The 24,107-nt window shown below is 41.1% G+C and overlaps 2 protein-coding genes across 19 annotated transcripts in view; both read left to right on the forward strand.

Annotated features, from left to right (window-relative positions):
• The window catches only part of LOC126856224 (sodium channel protein para), a 39,929-nt gene extending 36,612 nt beyond the window's left edge, over window positions 1-3,317 (forward strand). For all 7 annotated transcript variants that reach the window (XM_050604523.1, XM_050604522.1, XM_050604526.1 and 4 more), the window contains one exon: window positions 317-3,317. In XM_050604523.1, the coding sequence (XP_050460480.1) occupies window positions 317-1,102 (786 nt within the window). In that variant the 3' untranslated portion in view covers window positions 1,103-3,317. The remainder of the gene's footprint in view (window positions 1-316) is intronic.
• A 7,850-nt stretch (window positions 3,318-11,167) lies between these two features.
• Window positions 11,168-24,107, forward strand: part of LOC126856227 (fatty acid CoA ligase Acsl3) — a 28,692-nt gene continuing 15,752 nt past the window's right edge. For 2 of the 12 annotated variants that reach the window (XM_050604538.1, XM_050604543.1), the window contains exon 1: window positions 18,104-18,289. Coding sequence is in view for 6 of the 12 variants with exons in the window: in XM_050604534.1 (XP_050460491.1) it covers window positions 12,455-16,372 (3,918 nt within the window). In the remaining 6 variants the exon portion in view is untranslated. Of the gene's footprint in view, window positions 11,982-12,418; window positions 16,747-18,103; window positions 18,290-19,919; window positions 20,350-21,813; window positions 22,144-24,107 lie in introns of those variants that run through there. The other 10 variants (XM_050604539.1, XM_050604542.1, XM_050604537.1 and 7 more) reach the window with 9 other exon arrangements.

Below are 24,107 nucleotides of genomic sequence, written 5' to 3' on the forward strand. Positions count from 1 at the left end.
CTCAATTGAAGTATATCTTTTTGTAGAAATTTTATCAGCTATCTTCTATTAGAAGTTATGTCTAATATATATTGTCTGAATTTTTTTGTTGAAAGCTTACGAATGAAAATAATGTTGCTCATTATAATAAAAATAATATTGAAATTAAAGACAAAATATTTATATATATATATATATATATATATATATATATATATATATATATATGTATAAATATATTTCCAAAGATTATATAAGAGAGGAGTAATTTCTTTTTAAGTGCTATTGAAAGATTGTGTCTAGGACACATTGTCAGTGAGAATAATATTATTGATAGATGTCAACATCGGCCGGCTGGGACGGTGTTCTCGACGGTATAATAAACGAGGAGGACTGCCAGGAGCCGAACAACGAGATCGGCTACCCGGGCAACTGCGGCTCCTCGACGATCGGGATCGCTTATCTGCTCTCGTATCTCGTCATCAGCTTCTTGATCGTCATCAACATGTATATCGCCGTGATTCTCGAGAATTACTCGCAGGCCACCGAAGACGTGCAAGAGGGTCTGACGGACGATGACTATGACATGTACTACGAGATTTGGCAGCAGTTTGATCCGGACGGCACACAGTACATCAGATACGATCAGCTGTCGGACTTTCTCGATGTATTGGAACCCCCGTTGCAGATACATAAGCCCAATAAATACAAGATCGTATCGATGGATATCCCTATATGTAAGGGCGACCTTATGTTTTGTGTGGATATTCTCGACGCTCTCACCAAAGACTTTTTCGCACGGAAGGGCAATCCAATCGAAGAGACGGGCGAGCTAGCCGAGGTCCAGCCGCGTCCAGACGAGGCTGGCTACGAGCCGGTCTCGTCCACTCTGTGGCGGCAGCGCGAGGAGTACTGCGCCCGCCTTATACAGAACGCTTGGCGTAAGCACAAACAGCAACGGCTTGGCGGGCCGAGCGAGGAGAGCGACGATCCAGATACGGATTTGTGCGTACGGCAGACCAAGGTGCTGGTCGAAAGCGACGGTTACGTCACGAAGAACGGTCATCGCGTTGTCATACACAGCCGATCACCAAGTGTCACTTCGAGAACAGCGGACGTCTGATCGCCATCGTCGTCGTCGCCGCCGTCGCAGCTGCCGCAGCAGCCACCGCCGCCGTCCGTGCGCCGAAAATCGCTCTATCGCAGCAGCCGCAGTCGCAGCAGCAGCAGCAGCAGCAGCAGCAGCAGCAGCAGCAGTTGCAGCAGCAGTAGCAGCAGCAGCAGCAACATCGTCGACGACGATGATCACGCATCATCAGCCGCTCGCACTGCTCGTGCGAAGTAGTGGCCGGGCGGGCACCTCGCGTGCGCTCTCCATCGACAGCCTTATAGTTGTATAAATAACAATTCCTCCAACGAGTTGCCTTTAATCGACTTTAAACGAGCCACGACCGTTGGGAAAGAGAGAGAGAGAGAGAGAGAGAGAGACGGGGAAATAGAGAGAAAGAGAGACACGTCGATAGTTAAATGAGAACGTCCGTATGAAGTACACGAGGAGACTGCGACTGCGTCTAGATCGGTTTGAAAGTGTGCTGCTCTCGGTGATCGCCGATTCTTGCGCGTATACACAAACTTACCGAAGACTCGGCTTTATTTGGCCGTGACGTCCGGATCGCAAAAGATATGTCGCGAGAGCGCGACACTTCAAGAATACACAATGGAGAAGCAAGAAGAGAGGGACTACGAAGACACAAGGAGAATTACGAGGAGGGAAGGCTGAAACGTCGCAACGTCCTCTCCGAGTCCGACTTCCCCATATTAAGACTCGTGGAACGTGACATCGCGACGCGGAGAGAAAAGAGAGAGAGAGAGAGAGAGAGAGAGAGAGAGAGAGAGAGAAAGAGGGGAGAGGGAGACTATCTCGCTTTTTCTCGTGAGCCTCGCCTCTGTTCCTCGTCGTTCGATTAAAGAGCATCCGCGCGGACCCGCGTTAGTCGCGCGCGACGACGGCCGCGCATCGAGGCGGCGCGCCACCTCTTATCTACACACCATCTTGTACACATTAGCTCAATATCGCGAATCTCTATATCCGCCGTTTGGATTTTTTACACCCGTTTTACAGCAGTATAACCCGCCTACTCGTCCCCCCCGCGCGACGCCGCGACGCCTCAGGCGCCGCCGTCGAGCCCCGTTGCGGCGACGCATTCGCTTTAATGAAACGATAATTGTATAATTAGCGCAGTTATGGCAGAGAAGGAAAAGTAGGCGCGAAAGAATGATGACGACGACGACGACGATGATGATGATGATGATGACGCTAACGATGATGTCGATGATACCGACATGTACGATGATCACTTTCGATTATTAACGATTAGAGCGACGAGCGAAAGAAGAAAATTTCGCAGGTGAAAAAGGACTCATTCGTGAAATGAAAATGTGCGCGTAGTAGTATTATACATTCGCTCGGCTTGCAATCTCTCGCGGAAAACGGTGCGGGAAAACGCTTGATCGCGCCGCTTGGTTCCACAACGTCCCCTGGTCCCCCCCCCCTCTCTCCCGCCCCTTTTTCTCACACGGATTTCAACGCGATCTCGTCCGTCGATTCGTCGAAGGGGAGCCGCGCTTGTCACAGGTCAATACACACATCGTCGATCTATGCGAATCAATCAATTAATTCGCGGATTGCAAATGTAACACTCTCTCTCCTCGATGCTCACATGTGGGTTTCAGAAATATTTCCCTTCCCCCCCTCATCCCCTCACTCCTTTTCTCCCCTGCGAAGCATCTGCATGTTTCGGGGTCTTCAATGATCGACGTGTCTCTTTCAGTGATCCGCATGTCTCTTTTTGCGTCGCGTTTTGGATTTTTTCCGGATCGGATTTACCATGCGCGAAAACCTTTTGCGTCCCGATAAAGGAAATACGCTGAAATCGTCGTTCCTTTTTCCTCTTTTCGGATTCTCCTCACGGACTTATGCATATATATATATATATATATATATATATATATATATAAATATATATACCTATTTCTCTTTATTCCCATTTGCCTGTCTGTGCCTCCGCTCTTTCGCCGTCCTTCCCTTTTGACACTTTCGCGTCGATCTTCTGTCACACAATTAAATGCGTCGAGAAAAATGCGTATTGGCTTCTTAAAAAAAAAATAAAATAAAATAATAATAATAATAATAATAGTAATAAAAAGAGAGAAAAACCGTCGCGCGAGAAGAGAGACGTCTTTAAACGTACCCGATAATTGATAAACGGTCGAAGGGGTTGGAGAGAGAGAGAGAGAGGGAGAGAGAGAGAGAGAAAGAGAGAGAGAGGGGGGGGAGGGGATAGAGGAGGGCGCGATTCCGCAGTCTCATCATCTCTCAGCTAGATATTTACACATTTGCAAAACTTACACGCAGTCTTACACGACGTAGTAAACGCGCTTCGGAATAAATAAATTAAATACATTCTAGTGTATCGTTATTCGAATAACCGCAATCGATTGCTGCGCGCGCGCGTAAACCCGTCTCGCGTCGCACAACCCGCAAAACGCTGAAATGATATTTTAAATAGGGTTGTTGTAATTGTAATTATAATTATTATTGTATCTCGGTGGTGCACACAACACGGAGCATACGCGAAATTTGTTCGTCCGATTCGAACTCTCTCTCTGATGTAATTAATTACAAAGAGATATACTCTTATGTAAAATATAGTTTTATCGCTCCGAAATATATACTGCTCTTTCAGTAGCGAGAGTGTTTCACTTTTCAAGTCGCGTCACATCTTCAAAAGCCTGAATAAAGAAGAACGGAGAAAATATTAAGAGAAAAAAGAAGAAGAAGAGGAAGATCTCTGTATAAAAAGATTTTATATTATACACGAAACGAATTGGATCGTGCAAGTATTTCTCGCTAATCGGATGATAATGAAAATCCTACGTTGTGCCTTTTGAATAACAGCAATCTTAAGCAAGCTAAAGAAAAGAAAAGGAAAAAAAAAAAAAACTTGGGTTTCCCGATATATCGCACCGTCAAATAATCGTTAATCGTCGGATCACGGTCGAGGCGTCTCGCGCGCACACACCGTTGAAGCTGCTGCTTTTGTGCTCTCTGTATCACGAAAGCGAACCATATCTCTTCGCTCTGTTTCAACAGCACCCGAGTTATCTTTAGTAACGCAGTCGGTGTCCCGCGGCCGACCGATTAATAAATGCGGAGATAATTAGACGGGTTTACGCACAGGGACTTCGCGCGGAATCGCGAACAGATCTCCGCCGATCGGATCTTTACCGTCTGTCAAAATTGCGCGCGTCGACCACGATCGACGTTGGATCACGATGGAAAGAGAGAAAGGCACGTACATGTGTTATTTGGGGAGGTCCGTTTGTTTAAATCAAATGTGACAGCTCTCTTTGAAACATTTATTTCAATTGCGAAAATCGATTCCTCTCCGTTGCATCTCAGGCATTTCGGGATAGATTCTTAATTCGTTAACGTGGCCATCATGCACACACACACACACACACACACACACACACACATATATACACACGTATATATATATATATATATATATATATATATATATATATGCACATACACTTTGTACTTTTTCCATCGTGGTCGCATTATCGCAGTTGTCGCGATTCCGTCACGAAGTATCAGTACCAATCTTATTTCGCCTCCGCGCAACAACCTACACACAGATCACCAGAGCAACTTTGAACGTGTGTTTAAACAATTTACACTCTGAGGAGTAATCAGAATTTATCACAATATAACGCGTGATGACGATGACGACGCCGATGACTTTGCAACGGTTCATAAATATATATATATATATATATATATATATATATATATATATATATATATGTATGTATATATATGTATATATATATATATACAGATGTATAGATGCGTGTTATACGCGTGTGTGCAGGATGAGACAAACAGAGCGCCCGCGTCTGTTTCCTCTCCTGTTGACATTTTGTTAGTCGTTCGGAGTAAAAAAACTCTGCTTTTCCAAAAAACATTTATCTTCGCGAAACGTTGCATTTTTTCTTCGAACGTCGACTTTCCCTTAAAATGTCGATCGGAGAACAGCTCGAACAGCGCGTCTCGTCTCGTACGCACATGCAATTCGTCATCGAATTAACGAAGAGCGTTATCGCGGTCACGCGGTGGTGAGCTTAAGTAGGCGGCAAGATATAACAGAAACAAGAAGAGAAAGAGAGAGAGGGAAAAATAGAGAGAGAGAGAGAGAGAAATAATAATGTGTGCGTGTGCGTGTGTATTAATGCGGATTGTGCGATCGTTATTTTTCTACGTCTACATCCGCGTAGGGTCGGTAGGGCGGAGGAAAGGGACGTGCGGGGAGACCAGATGCGCGCGGGTCACGAGGGACAACGACGTGGAAGCGGTAGGTCGTTGTTGTCAGCACTTTAGACAGGAAGTCGACGTGTGGGTGGGGATGATGAGCGTCGAAATTCGGGGCAGAGGGAGAACGCCGTTCTCGCTGGTCGAGAACGTGTGAGAGCGTCTCTCGTAAAAGACCAAGAACGGACGTAATAGACAAGAACAAAGGCTGTTGTTCAGGCACAGATGTTGCTTACTTAGTAACGTAACAGTCCTGATACAATTGAATACGATTGGTACGATTTTACGAGTGCTCGGGGATTTATTAAGCATCATTGTTACATAGATCTAGATCTCTCGTGCCGCGTAAATATGTATGGAGAATATATGAGAATATATATATATATATATATATATATATATATATATATATATATATATATATGACAGAATATGAAATATATAATTACGTGCATTTTTGATTTATAAAATCGGATATTTAATTTTTTTCTAAATTATAGACACGCGCGATGATTGTATAAAATCTTGACGCATTTTATATTTTTATATTTCTATCCATATTCTCTCACTCTTGGGCTGTTCTCTCACCTACCGAATCCAGCCTATAATGACAATGACGAGACTAATGACGCAGATGACAACGTCCATGATTGGAACATCGAGAGGCAGTGATGTCGTTGTAGATAAAATCTGATATAAAATTTTGAAAATAGCGTGACAAGTAAAATATTCATTATTTTATCAAAAAGACATTACAAACCATGAATAGGATCTGTCATGGGGAAGTTATTCTACAAAATAATTCGCGCGTTATCGCCGAGCTTTTGCTGTGCGACAAAGCTTTGTCTGATATTAAAATCGTGTATTTGATCGTTACCTTTTCTACATTTATTTGCAATTCACGAATTTCGAAAATCGCGAGTTACTCGACATTTTTACATTGGCCACTTAAAAATTCTAAATCTAAGATCGCTTAAAATGTATACTGCTAAGATTAAATATATTGTGTGAAAAATATATTCTAAAGCAAATATATGTATATATATACATATATATATATATATTGAAAAAAATTTATCTCTATATATATGAAAGTAAAACGTAAGAAGAACACACATATTTCTAATTCTAAACTAAAAATATATTAGCGCTTCAAAATTGCGTTTCGCTACGTCGCTTTGTCAGACACACGAGGCTGAAAGTATTTTTTACATCGCACAAAAACAATTCTTCACGACGGCGATGTGTATAATCCGAGACATTAATATGCCGTCCGTATTTGCAAAGAGACCCTATGATTTTTTTTTCTCTCGCGATTCATCGATTTGTAATAAAATAGTCGAACTACAGTATTAACCATGTAAAGCGAAAAGAGATGTGCGTTTCTTAAATATTATATAGAGAAATCTAATCAGGCTGGCACGCACTAACGCTTCCGATTGCAAGCTGCAAGCGCAGCTGCCTGCCTGCGTCTCATTCGAGAATCGAGATCATTCTCCGTTGCATTTCACGCAATTATTATTATCGATCTTCTCTCCCTCCCCCCTCGGCGTTTTTCCGAACCCATCGCTCACGTCTCGCGCGCCATCGACGTTGTCCCTCGACGAATCGCGGCGTCTTGAAAGCGCGACGACGACGATGACAAATCGTGGATGAAAACGACCTTGCATCACAGCATAATCGTCGATCGTTCCAAAATATATCGAAAAAGTATGTAACACAAGAAATATATATCCGAAAAGTTTCGTCCGGCTCACTCTGTCCCGTACCTCCGAGACCCCTTCCCCGCCCTCCGCCCCGTCATCGATTTGGCCTCCTCTCCCGTGTTGTATAATACAAGTGCAAATAATTCGATATAATATAATCAAATCGCTTGTACTCACAATATAATAAATATTTTCGACATTACGTTCGCGAGTCGGCTATGTATTAGGCAATCGTGTATATAAATCGATACGGAAATGATAAATGGGTGACGCGAAAACTTTATGGCCTGTCGCGTACAAATATTTTTACATCGAACCGACAAAAATATTGGTTAACGTAAAATAACGTTACGTAATACCGTAAATTTAAATCTCCTCTCATAGAGAAATCGTCTCTAGAGAAATCTCGATTGTCTCTTTGCAGAGACGTTAAAGAGAAATTGGAAAAGGGCGGATGATCGGTGATAAATGTCACTTGTCTCTATCGAATGTTTATAGGACATAAGCGCATCCGCCGATGAAACGTTTAACGTTTCGTTAAGCCCCTGTGTAATGTCTCGCGAAGCTTATTCCGAGATTAATTGGCACTTGTGTAACGTGCTCGCGTTCCGATGTAGATTTGTATGCGCAGGACAGGCTTTTAAACGAGCGACGGACAGTCCAACGAATGTGGCCGCAATCTTCGTGAAACGCCTCCTCGACGATTTGCATCGTCGTTCTTCCCCGATTGGAGGCGGCTGACGAAGAGACGGTGCGGCTAAAGGCGAACTTGCCTGATGGGTTTTCGCTTTTCACGATCGTCTCGAATGAGTCATGCAAAGTGAAGAAAAAAAAAAAACACGAATCACGCAAGCTATGATGAAGAGAGTAGAGGCAGTCTCTATTTCTGTGCTTCGGATAGTCTGCGATAGATTTGGCGTAAACGATGATTTAATGAAATGTCAAACAACTTGTTGGATAATATCTCAAATAACGTTTAGAGTGTTGAAAAGTTTCGTTTCACGTGGAACATGAATTCACATGATTATCGTTATAATTAACTTGCGATATAAAATAATGATGATTTTAAATCAGAGAGATCGTGGATTATATATATATATATATATTTTTGGGATCGGAGAGCGTAAACAGTTCGTTGCTGATGATACATCTATATATAAAAAATCGGTTACGCAACGGATTCACTTTGAAAGATTTGCTCGAGATGATCTTAAAATGCGGACTATCTGCTTTAAAAGTAGGCTAAAGTAGTGTCTCGGCAAATGCGTCGATTCGTCGAAGGATGGAATGTTATAAAGCGCGCGCTCGCGCGTTTAATCACGACTTCCCCAATAATTCGATCGCAACGTGTCCTCATCGACGTTGAGATTAACATTCCGTCCGTGACATCGAATCGAAGAGGACTGCGAGGGGACCATATCTTTATGTAAGATGAGAAAATGTCCGTCGAAAAAGAGATTGCGTCGTAATACGCGAATGCTGTGTCGAAGAGCGTGCAAATATTTTTCAGAATTTTTAAAAATGTCTCGCGCTTCAATAAATAATTAAATTACATAATTATATACATTATATCACATATATATCCACCATTACGAAATGACGATTTAGTAATCATCTTCTTCGTTTTATCGTCACTAACAAGAGAGGAAGAGAAATAGAGAAAAAAAAAAGAGATGTATTTTTTTTGTTAAATATACCTTAGTTGTTTTTTTATTAAAAAGGCAGTCCTTTCGCCGTCCTCCCGCATTTCTATCTCTGAAATGTATATTACACGAGAGTTGCTGGAAGAGCGAGAGGGAGAGTTGCTTGAGAATTGTTTGGCGATATCGCGGAAGGGAAGCTTCACGTGGGAAAAAAACGCCGTTTGATCAATAATATCGTAACGACAAGGACGACAATAACGACAACGATGACGACGATGACGATGACGACGACGATGTGACGACGACAACGAAGAAGATGTCGGTAGGGGGAGGGGGATGAAAGAGTGTGCGTGGTGTGCTTCGTTGAGTTTTGTTAATTTTTTCCAAAGTGTACATTAAAAATATCAGCTTTTACGCGATGACAGCGCTGTAAGATATAACAAAACAAAAAAATAAATAAATAGGGCTTTCCTTCGTTAAGCGAGGTAAGACGAGATTTAACGTACTTTCTCCGAGGACGATACTGCCGTTACGTATTGTATAAAAGAAAAACTAAGTTAACTAATCGTAAATGCACGAAAAATTTTCTTAAACGGATAGCAACAAAAAAAAGGGCTTTGTAGTGTCTCGATACTCTCGAATCATTAATCCTACGTCGTGAGATAATAAATAATAATATTAATAAAATTAAAAAAAAAAATGAAATAAATAATTATGAAACAAAAATCCTAGAGCTGGGCTAATGCATTGTAAAGTGTCAAGCTACGGAGCCTGTCGGCCAGTATAAATGAACAAGCAACTGCCATGGGTCATCAAGCTAGGTAGAAACGTGCTAAGAATCCAATTTTAACAAGCTAGCTGTCGAAACATAAAAAACGCGCGAAGGATCGTCCATTAAAAAAAAAATCTGCGTATGTATGTTGTGTGTGTGTGTGTGTGTGTGTGCGTGCTCGCGCGTGTTTGTGCGGACACGCGGACCGAATGACGCGCGCGCGCGCAAGACGAGACACGCGAGGAAAATGCGAGAACACAGAGAAGCTCCTCCGTTAAGAATATGACATTCATTACTACTTAACAGAATAAAAAAATAACAAGAGAAAATATGGGTTATTTGCACAATATTATAAATAATTACTATATTTACTACGATTATTAAATTAAAGAGCAAATAATAAGAGGATGAAAAAAAAAAACTGTTGTTAAATAATTAATACACAAAAAGAAAGGGAGCGAAATAAAGAGAGTAATAAATAATAAAACGATTTAAGCTAACGATCGATATTGGGTCAAAACGGAAAGCGACGAAGATGATGGAGAGAAGATACGATGAATGTAGAATAGAAAGAAGAGGGATAAGAAGAGAGATGGAAAGAAAAAGGAGGAGGATACGATTCGTTTGTTATCGATTAGTTAACGATCCTTACACATTATATTACTGTAATTATATAAAGTAAACGATTATTATCATAATAGTTACAATTAACAAGTTGTTACCGCTTTGTTATACATAATATAAATTAATAATAAGATTAAAAAAAAAAAAAAGAAAGAGCGAATGCATCGTTGATTCGTCCTTTACTTATGTAGATATACTAAAATATCGATCGACTCTATTGTTTTCAATGTCTTCACCGTATCTCTTCGTTTGCTACCCGATTTTTCATTTCGTTGTCGAAGATTCGGTATTGTCGGCTTACCTCGCCCGGCCACAATATACACACGTTTTACAGAGATATTTTCAATAAACGAAAAAGCTTAACACTCACACAGCAGTTGTACTCTTTTGTTCACTCTCTATTTTGTCCCTAAAGAGATTTCTTTCATTATCGGTTTGAGTGATTGTGACAATGACAATATTTGTCTGTGCTATAAACATATCTTTTATCATCTAAAGATCTTGTTGATTATTTCAGATATATTTAATAATCTTTAAAGATTGAAAAACAAGATATTTGATTGATGAAATGTACATAGACTTATGTGACTTAACGTATGATATTGATACCGTGTGATCTTTTATCAATCTTTTAAGATACTCATTTTTATAATAACAAGTTATATATAGAATGTTTAATTATAAACATAAAAGATATAAATCGTGTTACTTTTAAAAACAGATTATATTCATCAAATTATAAAAAAATGTGTTATTATTATAAATTAGTATTATAATAATTTTAGTAATTATTATAAATAATAATTATACACGTGCTGAATGGGAAATATAAAGAAATATACATTTTAAATTTAATTTTCCCAAGATGTATCACTTGCGATTTACATTTTTTTGTAACACATTTAAATATTGTCACTCGCGTAAAATCCTATCAGATCAAAATAATAATAGATTTCGAGCGCAAAGACTTATGTTTAAAAGAAAGGAGAGTAAAGATTATAGACAGAATTTTCGTTCTTTAAAAAAATCAAAAGAGAAGGAGATTCCGTTCTTATTTCGTCTGCCTGTTTACCTGGGATCTCACCTGGGGTTCGATCTATTCTTGCTACGGTGTGTCTAAACGATGATGGTGGGGATGCGCTATACACGTGACACATGACGCGACGCTATCAGATTAACAGAAGTCCACGCAGTCAGTGCGTTAGTCACATAAAACGCGTGGTAGCGCGTGGGTGCTCGTGCAAAGATTTTACGCGGAGATCGCGCGAGCATGGGTGGGGTTCGGAGAACGAATCACTGCCCCGCTTATTCTTTCCTCGCGTCTCGTAAGTCCGACACCAGCAGCAGCCGTCGTGCCTTTTACGCGCGGCGGCCTCGCGTACACGACGTTCGACAAGCAATGGTCGTTTTGCCTCGTGCCATTCGTGCCGAGCGTCGAATATATACCTCCGTGACGGACCCGTGCAAGAAGGATGGCTGTTTCGAGGTCACTCTGGCCTCCTTCTCGCTGAGAGAGCTGTCGAATCAGTGAAACTGGAGCAGCGAGAGGAGACGTCGCGCGGCGGATCTGGACGAGTTATTACGCGCGACAATCGAGCTGTCAAGACTGTCCGCGAGAAAGGCGAGAGAAAGAGAAAGAGAGAGGGACGAGAACGCGAGGAGCTGATGTGCGATTGCGTCGCTATTGTGTTTATCGGCAAGCTGGGCGACGTGTACTGACCTCACTTTTAATGTGCTGGCTGCACTCGCAGCTGCAACGTCGCCCGAATCTTCTCAATGATTATATATCTGATATGATGTGGTGACTCATTATTCGCGACTTGGACCGGATAGAGGAGAGAAATCGCAGATTTCGACATCAGAGGTTAGTGCACAGCAAGGTATAGTAGCGTATTTATAATCGAGTGAATTTTATCAAGAGGTTTTGACGTTTTCTAAGAATGTCGTCGAGTGAGTATATTTATGAACAGACATTCAACTGAAAAGAATGTTTAATATAATGAGAAACAGCAGTATGTATATATATATGTATATATATTGAGAGAAAGAAAATGTGGTTATTAATATTTAATGAACACCTGTTTTTTGAATATATGAGAGAATATTTAATATATAATTTCATATATATTTTTTATTTCTATATCCTTTTTGTAAAATAGTTTGTATTTTTTTTCTTGATTCATTTAATAAATATTTAATTTATTTAATAAATTTTAAGATCAATATATGTAGTGTTTCTGTTTTCAAAACAACATTATTAGAATTATATTTCCTCTTTCTCACTGTAACATGATATTACATATTCAAATTTTTGCAGGTATTTTAACTTTGAAGGAACTTGCTGATATTTGTAATGGAGAAAAAGAGGCTGCGCAAGAATGATATATTGAGAATGGATGGTCTTTTGCCTCCAACTCGGCGTTTGCCAGTTTGTGACGCAGTATCCAGTGCATCGGATAAGAAAAAGGATAAAAAATGGTCGATAGGTGGTATTCTGCGTCGAATATCCTCAATAAAAGATTATGATAGTTCCTCTAATGAAGAAGAGATTGTATATTGCAACAGGACACCGAGAAAGCCCACCAATCTCAGCAGGCAACCCAATGGTGTTGTTCTTCATTCAATAGAGAATAATATAAAGCAGAAGATGACAGTTGAAAATAACGTCCGCAACTCGACAGATTTGCATCGAGATTCGTTGCATTCGCGTAGTAGCGACGGTTCATTAGACGGTTTAGGAAAGAAGACTCGAAAGCACAAATTAAAAGCTCGTGCCGAAGCCAAGAGAGATTATTTATGCGTCGAAAGCAGTTCCGACGACGATTGTCGGATATCCAATAATTCGTTGAACAGAATTCACGGCATGGACGGTGTGCAAAATGGCCAAAGGAATAATATGTGCAATAGGAAAACGCGTGCTGCTCGAACGGAGCGTTACATTAAGCGCTTATCTCGAGACGAGGGCAACGGCACTTGTGATAGTTTAAATGATCTATATAATAAAAGGTGTTCCTCGGAACATGTTGAAGATAAGCAGCGCGCTGTTTACGCTGACACAAACGGATTGTGTCGTCCGCCTATACATCCGCGCCGATTCAGCGCGTATTCGAATTCGAATTCGAATCGGAAATTTCCAATTCAGAGATCCTCCGCGGACAGTCTGCGAGATGCGTACGACGCGGGTTTGCCGAACCCAAACGAAGTTTTCAGCGATTACAGGAGATATTCTACAGGACAATACATCAAAGATTTGAATCAGAATAACGCTTATGGAAAGATTTCGCGGCATATCAGCGGGGATGCGGACAATCGTCAAGCTGGAAACTTCTTTACGTATCCCGCGAAGAATGCGTGTCATTATTCGGAACCGTTTGATTACATTATCGATCATCGATCGGTTGATCCGGTTCAACCGCCCGTTCCACCGCCGAGAGATCCCCGATACCGCGTATTTGGTTATGGGTATAATTCCTATCCGACGAACAGACATCAGAGTGTGCCAAATTCTTTTAAGCAAGAAAATAATAAGACTAATGTCATGAAAGAGATTTTGAGACCTGATTGGGGAAATTTTGGATCGTATGGATCAAACAACGAGCTCGCTTGGTGCGATAAAATGGAGCATGAGATGGAAAATTCGTCAAATCCTAGAACAGAGTTCCGTAATTCGCTGGAGTGCATAAACAATAAATATAACTGCAGTCGTCACCGGACAGATGAGTCGATTTACGAGGAAAGCGAGGCAATGAGATGTCGACGCAGAAACACTCGCAACGATCAACTCAATTGCAATGACGCGAATTACGGCGCGTACAAGGCCAAGAATAAATCAGTGAACATCTGTGAATCAAATAAACGCGAAACAATTTCATCGCACGCGTCTGCCGCATCATCCGATTGGTCATCTGGAAGATCTCCTTGCGAACAGCGTATTTCACGTTCCATCACACCGTGCAACGTCGATAATCGTTCTGAGAACAGCCAAAAAAAAGACAATAAAGGAACACCGACACCGACCGAGGAAGACCTGGAGAACAGAAGAAGAAGTTCAAAGAATCTCGAGGAAGCTTTATCCGAATTAGAAGCGATATACAACAGCCTTCGTCTCGGCGATGAAGATCTGCTGGATCGTGCGGAACGCCGAAGCATGGAAGAGTTCAATCTCAAGCAAGCTAAAAATGAGCTTGATGCTGTGATCGTGATTGCTCCGGACTCGCCGGATAGGTCGAAGGATGACATGGCCTATCGAAGGATGCATCCCAAGAAGAGGCCCACGTCGTTATCGGATATCGCGGGACAATCTACTCTATCCAATATCAGCTACCTCATCGCTTCGCCCGTCCTTTCGCGACGAGATTCAGCGAACGATCTCACGCGTTTACCATCGACCCATCCATCCCGTCGGGACGAACCGGACGTTACACGTGATGACGTTGTCTTCCGCAGCATAAATCACGCTAACAACACTCTAAGAGTAATCGATCCGCAGCCACCGTTTGGTATACCACTCGGACCGGTTACTACGGCGACCGAGAGCAATTACTTGCACACGACACCGACAAAACCGGAACAGCCGCGCTCGCCGTATATACCGCAATGCGAGCCCGATGTAGTCACGGATGACTTGGCTTACAGAGCTCTCAGGAAGGACGCTGGCGCGACGCGGAACGTTGTCCTTGCGGAGAGCAGAATCGACGTCTCGAAGGAGCAGCCGCAAGCCGGCATTAAGAAGAAACGCGCTGTCAGATCTTTGTCGGCCAATCTTTATGGATTGATTAACCATGATCGAATTCATTTGCGACGTGAGCCCAGCCTCGACACCATCAGGGACGAAATACAGAATGTTGCAGCGAACGATTTGGCCGCAATGTACGAGCGACCGGAATATCTCAGACGCGTCGTAAGCGATGGCGAGCTATCCGATAACGACGCAGTGCGTAGGCGAAAGGGGCCAGCCGCTATTACAGACGAGACCGACATTAACGGCAATCATCCAGCGATGAACGCGTACCGGAAGAAGCTATGCGTCTCACCGAGAGCGGCAACGCAGGCAAGTCCTAAGAAGGAGAAGGAGGCAAATATCGCGGAGCTGTCCGATGCCATGCTGTCTTCGACAACATTGGATGATAAATTTTGGCACGAATACTTAGGCTCGGATTCCAACGTCTCGATGCCCGAGAGCGGTCGCGGCACGGAAACGGTCTTTACCGCGTATAGTCGCCTCTGCCAAGATCTAGTTAATTTGATAAAAAGCGACAATGGTGACACGGCGCCGCCAATCGAGTCATCGAACGATTCTGCCGTCATGCCAACAGATAAGTCGAATGACTTCGACGTCGAGTTCGGGGTCGACGAACCCTCAATGAGCATCTCTATACGTTCTGTAAGTAGCCATTACCCAGGGCATACCGCGCGTGCCAACAACGAGCAGAACATTGAGAATCCGACCGCATTCTCGATTACGAATTCCGCATCGGAAACGACGCCAACAGCCAGCAACCTTGATTTCTATCTTTGCGCGGCGGACGAAAATGTTAAGTTAATTGCGGCGGAGGCTTTCGGCAGTTCGGTCGACCGCCTACGCGACAATCGTCTGTCCGTCCGCAAGAATTCCTGGACGTCACGCAGCTCCGAGGTCGAGAACCAAAGTGGCAGCGCACGCAGCTCTACTCTATACAGTCAAGACGACGATCGGCTCGTCGCGTCCTCGAGACTCGAGGAGATAACTACTCGCGTATCTTCGAAACGCGATTCATCGACGAGCGACGACGGAGACCAAGGCAGCGCCGGCCGCTTCGAGAGCCTTTCCACTGCCGACGCGGAATTATCCAGGGCCGTCCGCGATCTGGAACTAGCCGCGGCCAGTCTGTGCGAGCACGGACGAGAGATAGAGAACCTTGGGAAAAGGGGACGCGGGGAGAAGACCGATGTCCACATGACGCCCATCACTGCCGCGTCCACCAAGGACGTGGACAGTCCGATTCGTAAGATTAATCTGATCGCCGATGCCCTGAGGCAGGAACGGGAACGCGATCAGGAGGAGATCACCGTGATATCGCCTAACGGAATCGAGACGATGCGTAGCGATGAGCGAGACGAAGGTGAGCGCACATCGTGCGAGCTTGATGATCGTGCAGAATCGAGCAAAGACGCACGAGCCGCGAATGTTTCCCGTGTCACTAACATCATAACAGTCACGGTAACGACGTATCCCATGCTCCTGCTCGCTTGTCTCCTTGCATTGCTTTTAGCGATTGTAGCAGCATTGTGAAGGCATACGGAACCACGTATTTATAAATCGTGTATATGATTTGCGATGTGCTGAACGTCATCGATGATAACGTCATCTATTAATCCTGTGTTTATCTGCAAATGTCCTTACTAATGTCGCAGGTCTCCAGGCGTTCGTTCGCCCGCAATGATCCTCGATCGCATTGAAACGTGCTCGCTCGAACTGACGGTCGACAATGGTAGTACGACACGAGAGAGACGGGGCAGACGATCTATTTTTTTTGTATGATAATAAAAAAAAAAAAAAGAAAGAGCGAGAGCTGCAGTTTCTCTGCGGGCTTTAAGACACATCGATTTGTTGTTATTGCTCTTGTTATTGTTGTTGGTTTTAATAAAGTTTAAATGTTAATCACACGTGCCAGGATAATTTTGCGCCATATATAAACACCTGTTTTACGACGCATTTATTTACTCCGATCTTTCTATTAATTGATATTGTTTTAATATACAACTGCTTTCGTTATTAGATGTAATATTTTCTTCATATAAAATGCATAAAAGTTTAAAGAAAGATTGAATTAGGCGATTTCAATTTTATTTTATTTTTATTTTACGAACGATTTATTATATAGACCTCTCTCTCTTTCCCTATTGCTACAAGTGCACGAAATTTATATTGTGTACCTATATAAACAATAATTTAAAAAAAAGATTACATTTTTTTGCGATTTGAATATATTTATTTAATTTTTTTATGATTATATACGCGAATGTGTTTTTAATTAATAATTTTCGAAAATATGTGTATGTATGTTGGATTTTAATTAATTTTTAACATTTTTAATAATTTTAATTAAATCTTAATTAATTTTTAATTAACATTTAATTCCCTACAAGTATCTATAAACAATTATTTAAAAAATAACAGTTACGCTTTTTTTTCACGATTCGAATGCATTTTATCTTTTTATGATTATATAGTACGCAAAAATATTTTTAATTTATAAAATTTTCATAAATATGTGTGTTGAATTTTACTTAATTTTTAATATTCAATCGCCTACACAAGAATATAGGACGCAATATTTATATAATAATGAGTTCATTTATACGTCACCGGTTATCCATAAACGAGGGTTTAGATACATCCGTTGTTTTAAAAATGATCAATCAAAAACATTCTATTCTTCAGAGGAAGAGCTGATTAACCAGATATTATTAAATTTGATTAAGGGTGACTTGTAAATGTAATCAATAATACGGCAAAAATAAGTATAGTCAATAAATATATAAGGCAAGTTAAATCGACGCATGATAAATTATCGCATCGTCGATAAATTTACTCTCTCCATATTTAAACTCACCTGATAACACAGCCATTCAAACTTGAAAGCGCTGATCGTTCGTTATCGAGGTCAGGGAAAATGCCGGTCTATCGATTTTTACGAATCTTCATTGCGTTCGGCATCCGCATAATTTCTCGCTACGAAGAGACACAAATACGTAGAACGCGACGCTATTAAATTATAATAAGACATATATATATATTTACATACGCACAAAACGATATTATACGCGTGTCTTACCGCCGGTGCGTTGCGCCGGTCGTGCGGCGCTTTAAAGTTAGCCGCATGCAACGTTCGAGTTTCGAGTTATCGATCGCGCGGCCCGCTGGCGTGACGTCACCGAGGATCACGCCACATCCCCGCCCGCGCCAACTCGCCGTCCGATTGGTCCACGCGCCAGGCCGGCTGTCTATATCGAGAGCCGCGCACCGGCTGCCCCCGAGAGTCGAATCCGTACATCGGGCTCGAGTATACGACGTGTGATGCAACGTGACACATAGTGAGAGTTTCATCTGACAACGTATACGCGAATAATAAACTGCATGAATGACGCGACGAATTGAAAGCGAACAGTTTACAAAGTGAGCGCCGTCCTTTAAACAAATATAAAGGTACGTAAGAGGTCCTTCCCCCTTCCCCCTCCATTTTGAACAATAATAACGCGCGTAGAGGGATTGCGATTTGTTACGATCATCGTTTTGCGCGATGTTGACGTGATTTCACTTGATGTGTGTGGTCTTAATTCGTCTACTAACGAGATATTAAGCGCGATACTCTCCGGAAAGATTCGTACACGCTTTCGCGAAAGAATAAGAGGAGATTTCGATTTAGAGAGATTGCTATTTGCTCTATCGATGCGCGCACAAGATATCGTGTATGGAATGCGTGAAAAAAAGAGAATCTTATATATTTACACGGTATTCGCGTATATGTAAACATAGATATTATTGTGGATTTATTTATATACATCGTAGTAATAGCGCTCCCTTGAAGTTTGCGATTATCAGGGCGTACAAGGAATGGATTATATCGATGTGTACCTGCATATAATCGTTTGCGTAAACATTGACAGGCATATAAGTATTTCTATTTTTTTTTTTTTTTTCAAAATTATCATTTTTTTCCCAAAGATTTTTCGCGACCTTTTGCTGCGTAATAAAATACGTCCGCGTATATATACAATATTTTCGGAACATATGCCTTTGGGCGCCGCTTGACTAACACGTGTGCAGCTTTCTATAAGTGACCGTAATGCGGCTCGCAAAGTGATGGAGAGCGATGCAACTGATTGTGAGAGAAGGAAAATTGATGACTACATATATATTTGTCGCTGACTGATAGCGTATTGATGCTGACGCAGGTGGAAATCTTAGACTTAATATGATATCGCGTTCTTTATTAATGTATCTTGTTCCTTTCATAGAATCTCTAATCATTTATCATATTATATATAAATCTGACAAAGAAATTATTGCAAGAAATGAAGAATCGATTTGTTCTCTTGTTACTCGCGTTCCTTCGACTCAATTTATAATAAGCGAAAAAATTATTTAGAGTTTAATGGAATTTTATAGAATTTAATGAAATTTAATAGAATTTAATAGAATTTAATGGAATATATATACACGCAAAGATAACATTAATCTCTTTTATTTACATACACAATTTTTTTTGTTAACCTGGATATTTTGCAAAATTATTTTCTTCGCCTTTTTCGGAATATCAAGTCAGTCTCTTGCAGGCGCGAGGCGCGTGATGTTATTGTTGTGTTTCGCATTGAATGTATATCACGTGTACTTTCAATATATCATGTGTTTATATATATTAACAATTTAGAGCAACAAGATGTCTTATCGTCTAAAGACACCTTAAAGACATCTAAAAGACGATAAGACATCTTTTAATTCAGATATTTCTTACACGCGTGTTTGAGGAAATAAAAAACAATTCATGTAAAATTCACACGCGCTTCGAAAATAACCCAAAAGAAAGGATAATAAGAACCATTTAACATTTTTCCGAGTTAATTCTGACAAGTTCCATAAACAAAATTTTTTAATCGAATTTCCATTTGAACCGTGAATGTGTGATTTAAAAGAAGAAATAGAAAGAAAAGCGCGGAGAGGGTGTTGTTCGTGAGAGAGGCGCTGCTGGCGCCTAAAGAGTTTGGAAACTCTTGATGGAGGGCGGCGCGCGTTTTCCATGCCGACAGGGTACGCTCGTGGCGTGACGTGACATCCCATCGATCCCGCTAGTTTCAGGCGGCAAGATGGCCCCGACGTGACGAACGAACGGCGTTGATCTCGGAGTCGTCTTGTCTCCCGCGCTGGCGTATTATAGTGCGCGCGTATATACGTACGTACATATACGTGTATCCGGGATCACAGTCATACGGTGCGCGCGTGACGTGACGTTTATCCGCGACGAGAATCCAATCGGTGCCGCGATGATATCGCGGACGAGACGCTCGAACGAGTCTTGAAGTGTGTGAACGGAAACGGAGCAGGAATCTGACAAAGAGGGAGAGGGAAAGGGGGAGAGAGAGAGAGAGAGAGAGAGCTACGGAGGAATTTTCTCGAATTGGACACACGTGGCGGTCCTTTCACAAGAGATTCTCTTTTCACGACCGTGAAGCTGCACGCGCGACATCCGAGGGGATGCTGAGAAAAACGTAAGCAATCTTTCTCATGATGTGTTAATCATACGTAGAGTGAGAAAATATTTTGCCGGTGGAGATTTTGCAGCTAATTTCAAAAGTGCTATATATCGTATATCGTGATGAGGCGAGATTCTTGGCGGGGTTAATCGAGATGTAATATACGAGGGTTTTCATATTTAAGGTTATACACGCAAGAGGCACGCGCAGCAGATTTCACACTCAATCGTTTATCATGATCAATTAATAGAAATTATATGAATTAAATGGAGTTATATGAATTATACTGATATATATGTAGCTGCTCTCGTGTTCTCTGCTAGCTGTATAAGCTGTAATCGTTGCAAATTACTGGCATCGTTATCATTGTTAGGACCGTAACATTGAACTATATATATATATATATATATACGTTGAGAGAGATAAATCACAGCACAGTCAAACCTATGACGATCTTCGCGGAGTAGCCAAACAGATGGTAATGTAAATAAAATTTGTCATGTACGTATTCATAAAAGTCTTGTTGATTGTCGAGAGACGCTTACGTAACATTTATGTAATACAATTTTCGATTTAAATTAGCTGTCTGGGCTGCACCGGCAAGGTATCTGCAAGATGCTCTGCGTCTCTTCCTGAATCACACTTTCGCTATGTTATATACGAGAGACGACGATGTTAAGGGACGAGCGAACCATCACTCGGATTACTCCGGCTCTTTTAGCGTAGCGCGATATTATTGGTACTTGCTGTGCGCGCAATTGGACTTGTCAATTGAAATCGTTGGACGTGGAGCGCACGCCGGAACATCGAGCTCCGATTGCGAGAACAGTCCAGGCGGTGACCTGGTTTTTACGACCCCGACGTTACACACTAACATTGCTTTGCGCTGGATCATTCATTATTCGCGATTCGTGATGCGTTCGATTTTGGCAGCGCGCCGCGCGACAGTTGATCTGATTGACAAATCAACCACGTGGTACGCTTTAGATATATCGCGTTCGCAAGAGCGTAGACTCGTAGAGCAAAGTCCTCATTGACCGCGCTAACCGTCATTATTTTTTATGAGGCAAAAATCTCGTATATATTTTAACAGTATACATCATATAGATCGTTGTGTATCGAGCACACTCATTCGAGAGATTACTCTGACCCTCGTCAAAAGTATAAAAGCATGCGTAACTTTCGAAAGAACTTTATCCGAGTTATCGCTCATAGTCCTCGATAAAGTAGGACGTTGTATCGAGTTCTGCTAAAGCGATCTTTCTCAACGTTCCAATTCGCTCCGAATAACTGTTCGGTGTACCCGGTATCAATTCCACCTTCGATCGCACGTGGCATCGCTTTATCGAATGATCCCAAATGAAGTCCACGCGCGCATGGCGAGTTCGCGATCAAAGATCAAAGGTACGTGTGTATACATAGAGTCTGGGAGAGTCACGGACGGCTCGTGCGATTCGCAATGCTGGCCTGACACAGTCGTTCGTTGACCGTCCCGAGACGCGCTGCTATTTCGTCCTCTCTCTTCTTTCTCTCTTTTATCCTATATTATCCGTCTATTCTTACGCGTCGTATTACGCACTCGCGCGCGCGAGCGAAAGAAACGTGCGCCCCGGATAGAGCGAGCACGCGTACGCACGCGCATACTCACACCCACATACCATTCTTGACCCTTGAATCGCGCGTAGTGATAATTTCCTCTCCCGCGATCGCGGTGGGAAAAGCGAGTGGCAGTCGGCTGGAAGCGACAGCGGTCTCAGGCAAGCAGGAAGGCGCGAAGGGGGAATCAACCGTTGTGTTGCTATTCGCAAGGTAAGCGGTAGCCCGATCTTGCTGTTGCTGATCTGACAATTGGCTTTCGCCGCCAATTTGTCGCCAGGTCTTAAAATCCCGTGACTTGTCCTGTCATCGCGCGTTCTTTTAATACTAATTACAAAAAAAAAAGATATTTTAAATAAATAACATTATATACGTAAAATTATATAAAATAACGCGAATGTTGGACAAAAATGCTTGGAATTCTTCTTATAGCAATCTTATTGTAAAGTTGAATAAATAAGCGGATTGATGATGACATTTGCGTGTACGCAATTCTGTTCATTGATAAAGGTTCATACAATTTCGTTCGATGTCGGAAATTTTCATGAAAATTAACGCGCTGCCTTTATTCTCACTTTATTCTTAGAGATTGATCGCGCAGATTTCGCTGATATCAAGCGGAAGCGTAACCATAATGTTTCCTCTAAAAATTTCCTCTTAACGATGAAATTTCGCAATGACTCGAGTCATCCTTCGACGCCCGATTCGTCGATTTTCTCCTTTCTACATCATGCGTCAACGACATTTCTTGAAATCAACTGCCAGCTTTCCGGAGGATGCGACTCATGGAAGAATTACATTGAATATTGTGAACCGACCGAGATGATCGACTCACGATCGAAAATGCTTATCAATTTGCGTTTTTATCGAAATTTTATCGATTTTGCAATATTGACGTTTTTTCAAGATTTGAGTTAACATTTTATAAGAACGACGACGAAGTATTGATCGTATTAATCGCATTTATCAATGATCAGGAAAATTACGCATATGAAAATGGCAGTTGATTATTTATTTAATTCTTTACGGTTTCATCAAAATTTATATCAGAAATATGAGATAGTTAAATTCAGAATTCCATTCATTTTTATGTATGTTGGCATAACTCATTATTTTACAATGTTGCATATTTAAAATCTTTTATAATCAAAACATGAGCGAAAATTAATGAGAAATTGGATTTGCATCTGATTTAACAAATTATATCTCTACACATATAGTAACTATGAAATAATTTTTTTTAACGTTCTATACATAAAAGTGACTGTAATTAATTGTAAAGCAAAATAATGTATCTCGGTTCTTTATTGTTTTCAGCAAGCACGTGGCAAATAGTTTTTTATCAATATAAATATAAAGGATAGCAAAATATATTTTTTTAGGGGAAAATAAAGAAAAATTTTAATCAACACATACTCAATTATTTTTCTATTTTTTTTTTTTTTTTCAAAGAGACTTATTGATAAAAAATATATATTTATATTACAAATATATGTATATTGATTCAATTTTATATAATGTTTTTTGGTAAATGTATTTGTTTAATCTTATAATTCTTGTTATATTTTTTTAGCAATGAAATAATTTTTATCTATTTTCTTTATGTTATTGATAAAATATTCAAACTTATAGTTGATTCCTAAGATATTATTGATCTTTTCTGAATATTCTTTTTATATGGAAATGATTATTTCTTTTCAAAGAGCTATGACAAAACCATGACCTTTGCCACGTTTGAATATACATATGACAGAATGTAGAATAATAATATGTTAATTCTTAGTTAGAAATGCGAACTACTTATTAGTCTCAATAAATATTACACGTGGTATATTAATAATTTTTTTATTGATTATTTCCGATGAATTCTGAACGTGATTTACGATCACGGTTCTCTTTATGATGATCGATTTGCCGCACAATATATTCGTAAAAGAGTTTCTTCATATAAGTGAGAATGCACTCGACGAAGATTATTAATGAAACCACATTAAGAATCTTGCTCGATTGGTCGCAGCTGCAATTTGCAAGCTCGAGAATGATGCATAACGTATCCATGTCAGACGGGACGTGGACGATCGGCTAGACGGAAACAATCCGTAAAGTAGTACACGGTGGTTTCATCATTGACCGCGTGCGAGGTTATTAATAATGTCGATGTAGCGTCAAATCTTCCC

Source organism: Cataglyphis hispanica, chromosome 18 (assembly GCF_021464435.1).
Source record: "Cataglyphis hispanica isolate Lineage 1 chromosome 18, ULB_Chis1_1.0, whole genome shotgun sequence".
Classification (NCBI taxonomy): Eukaryota; Metazoa; Arthropoda; class Insecta; order Hymenoptera; family Formicidae; genus Cataglyphis; species Cataglyphis hispanica.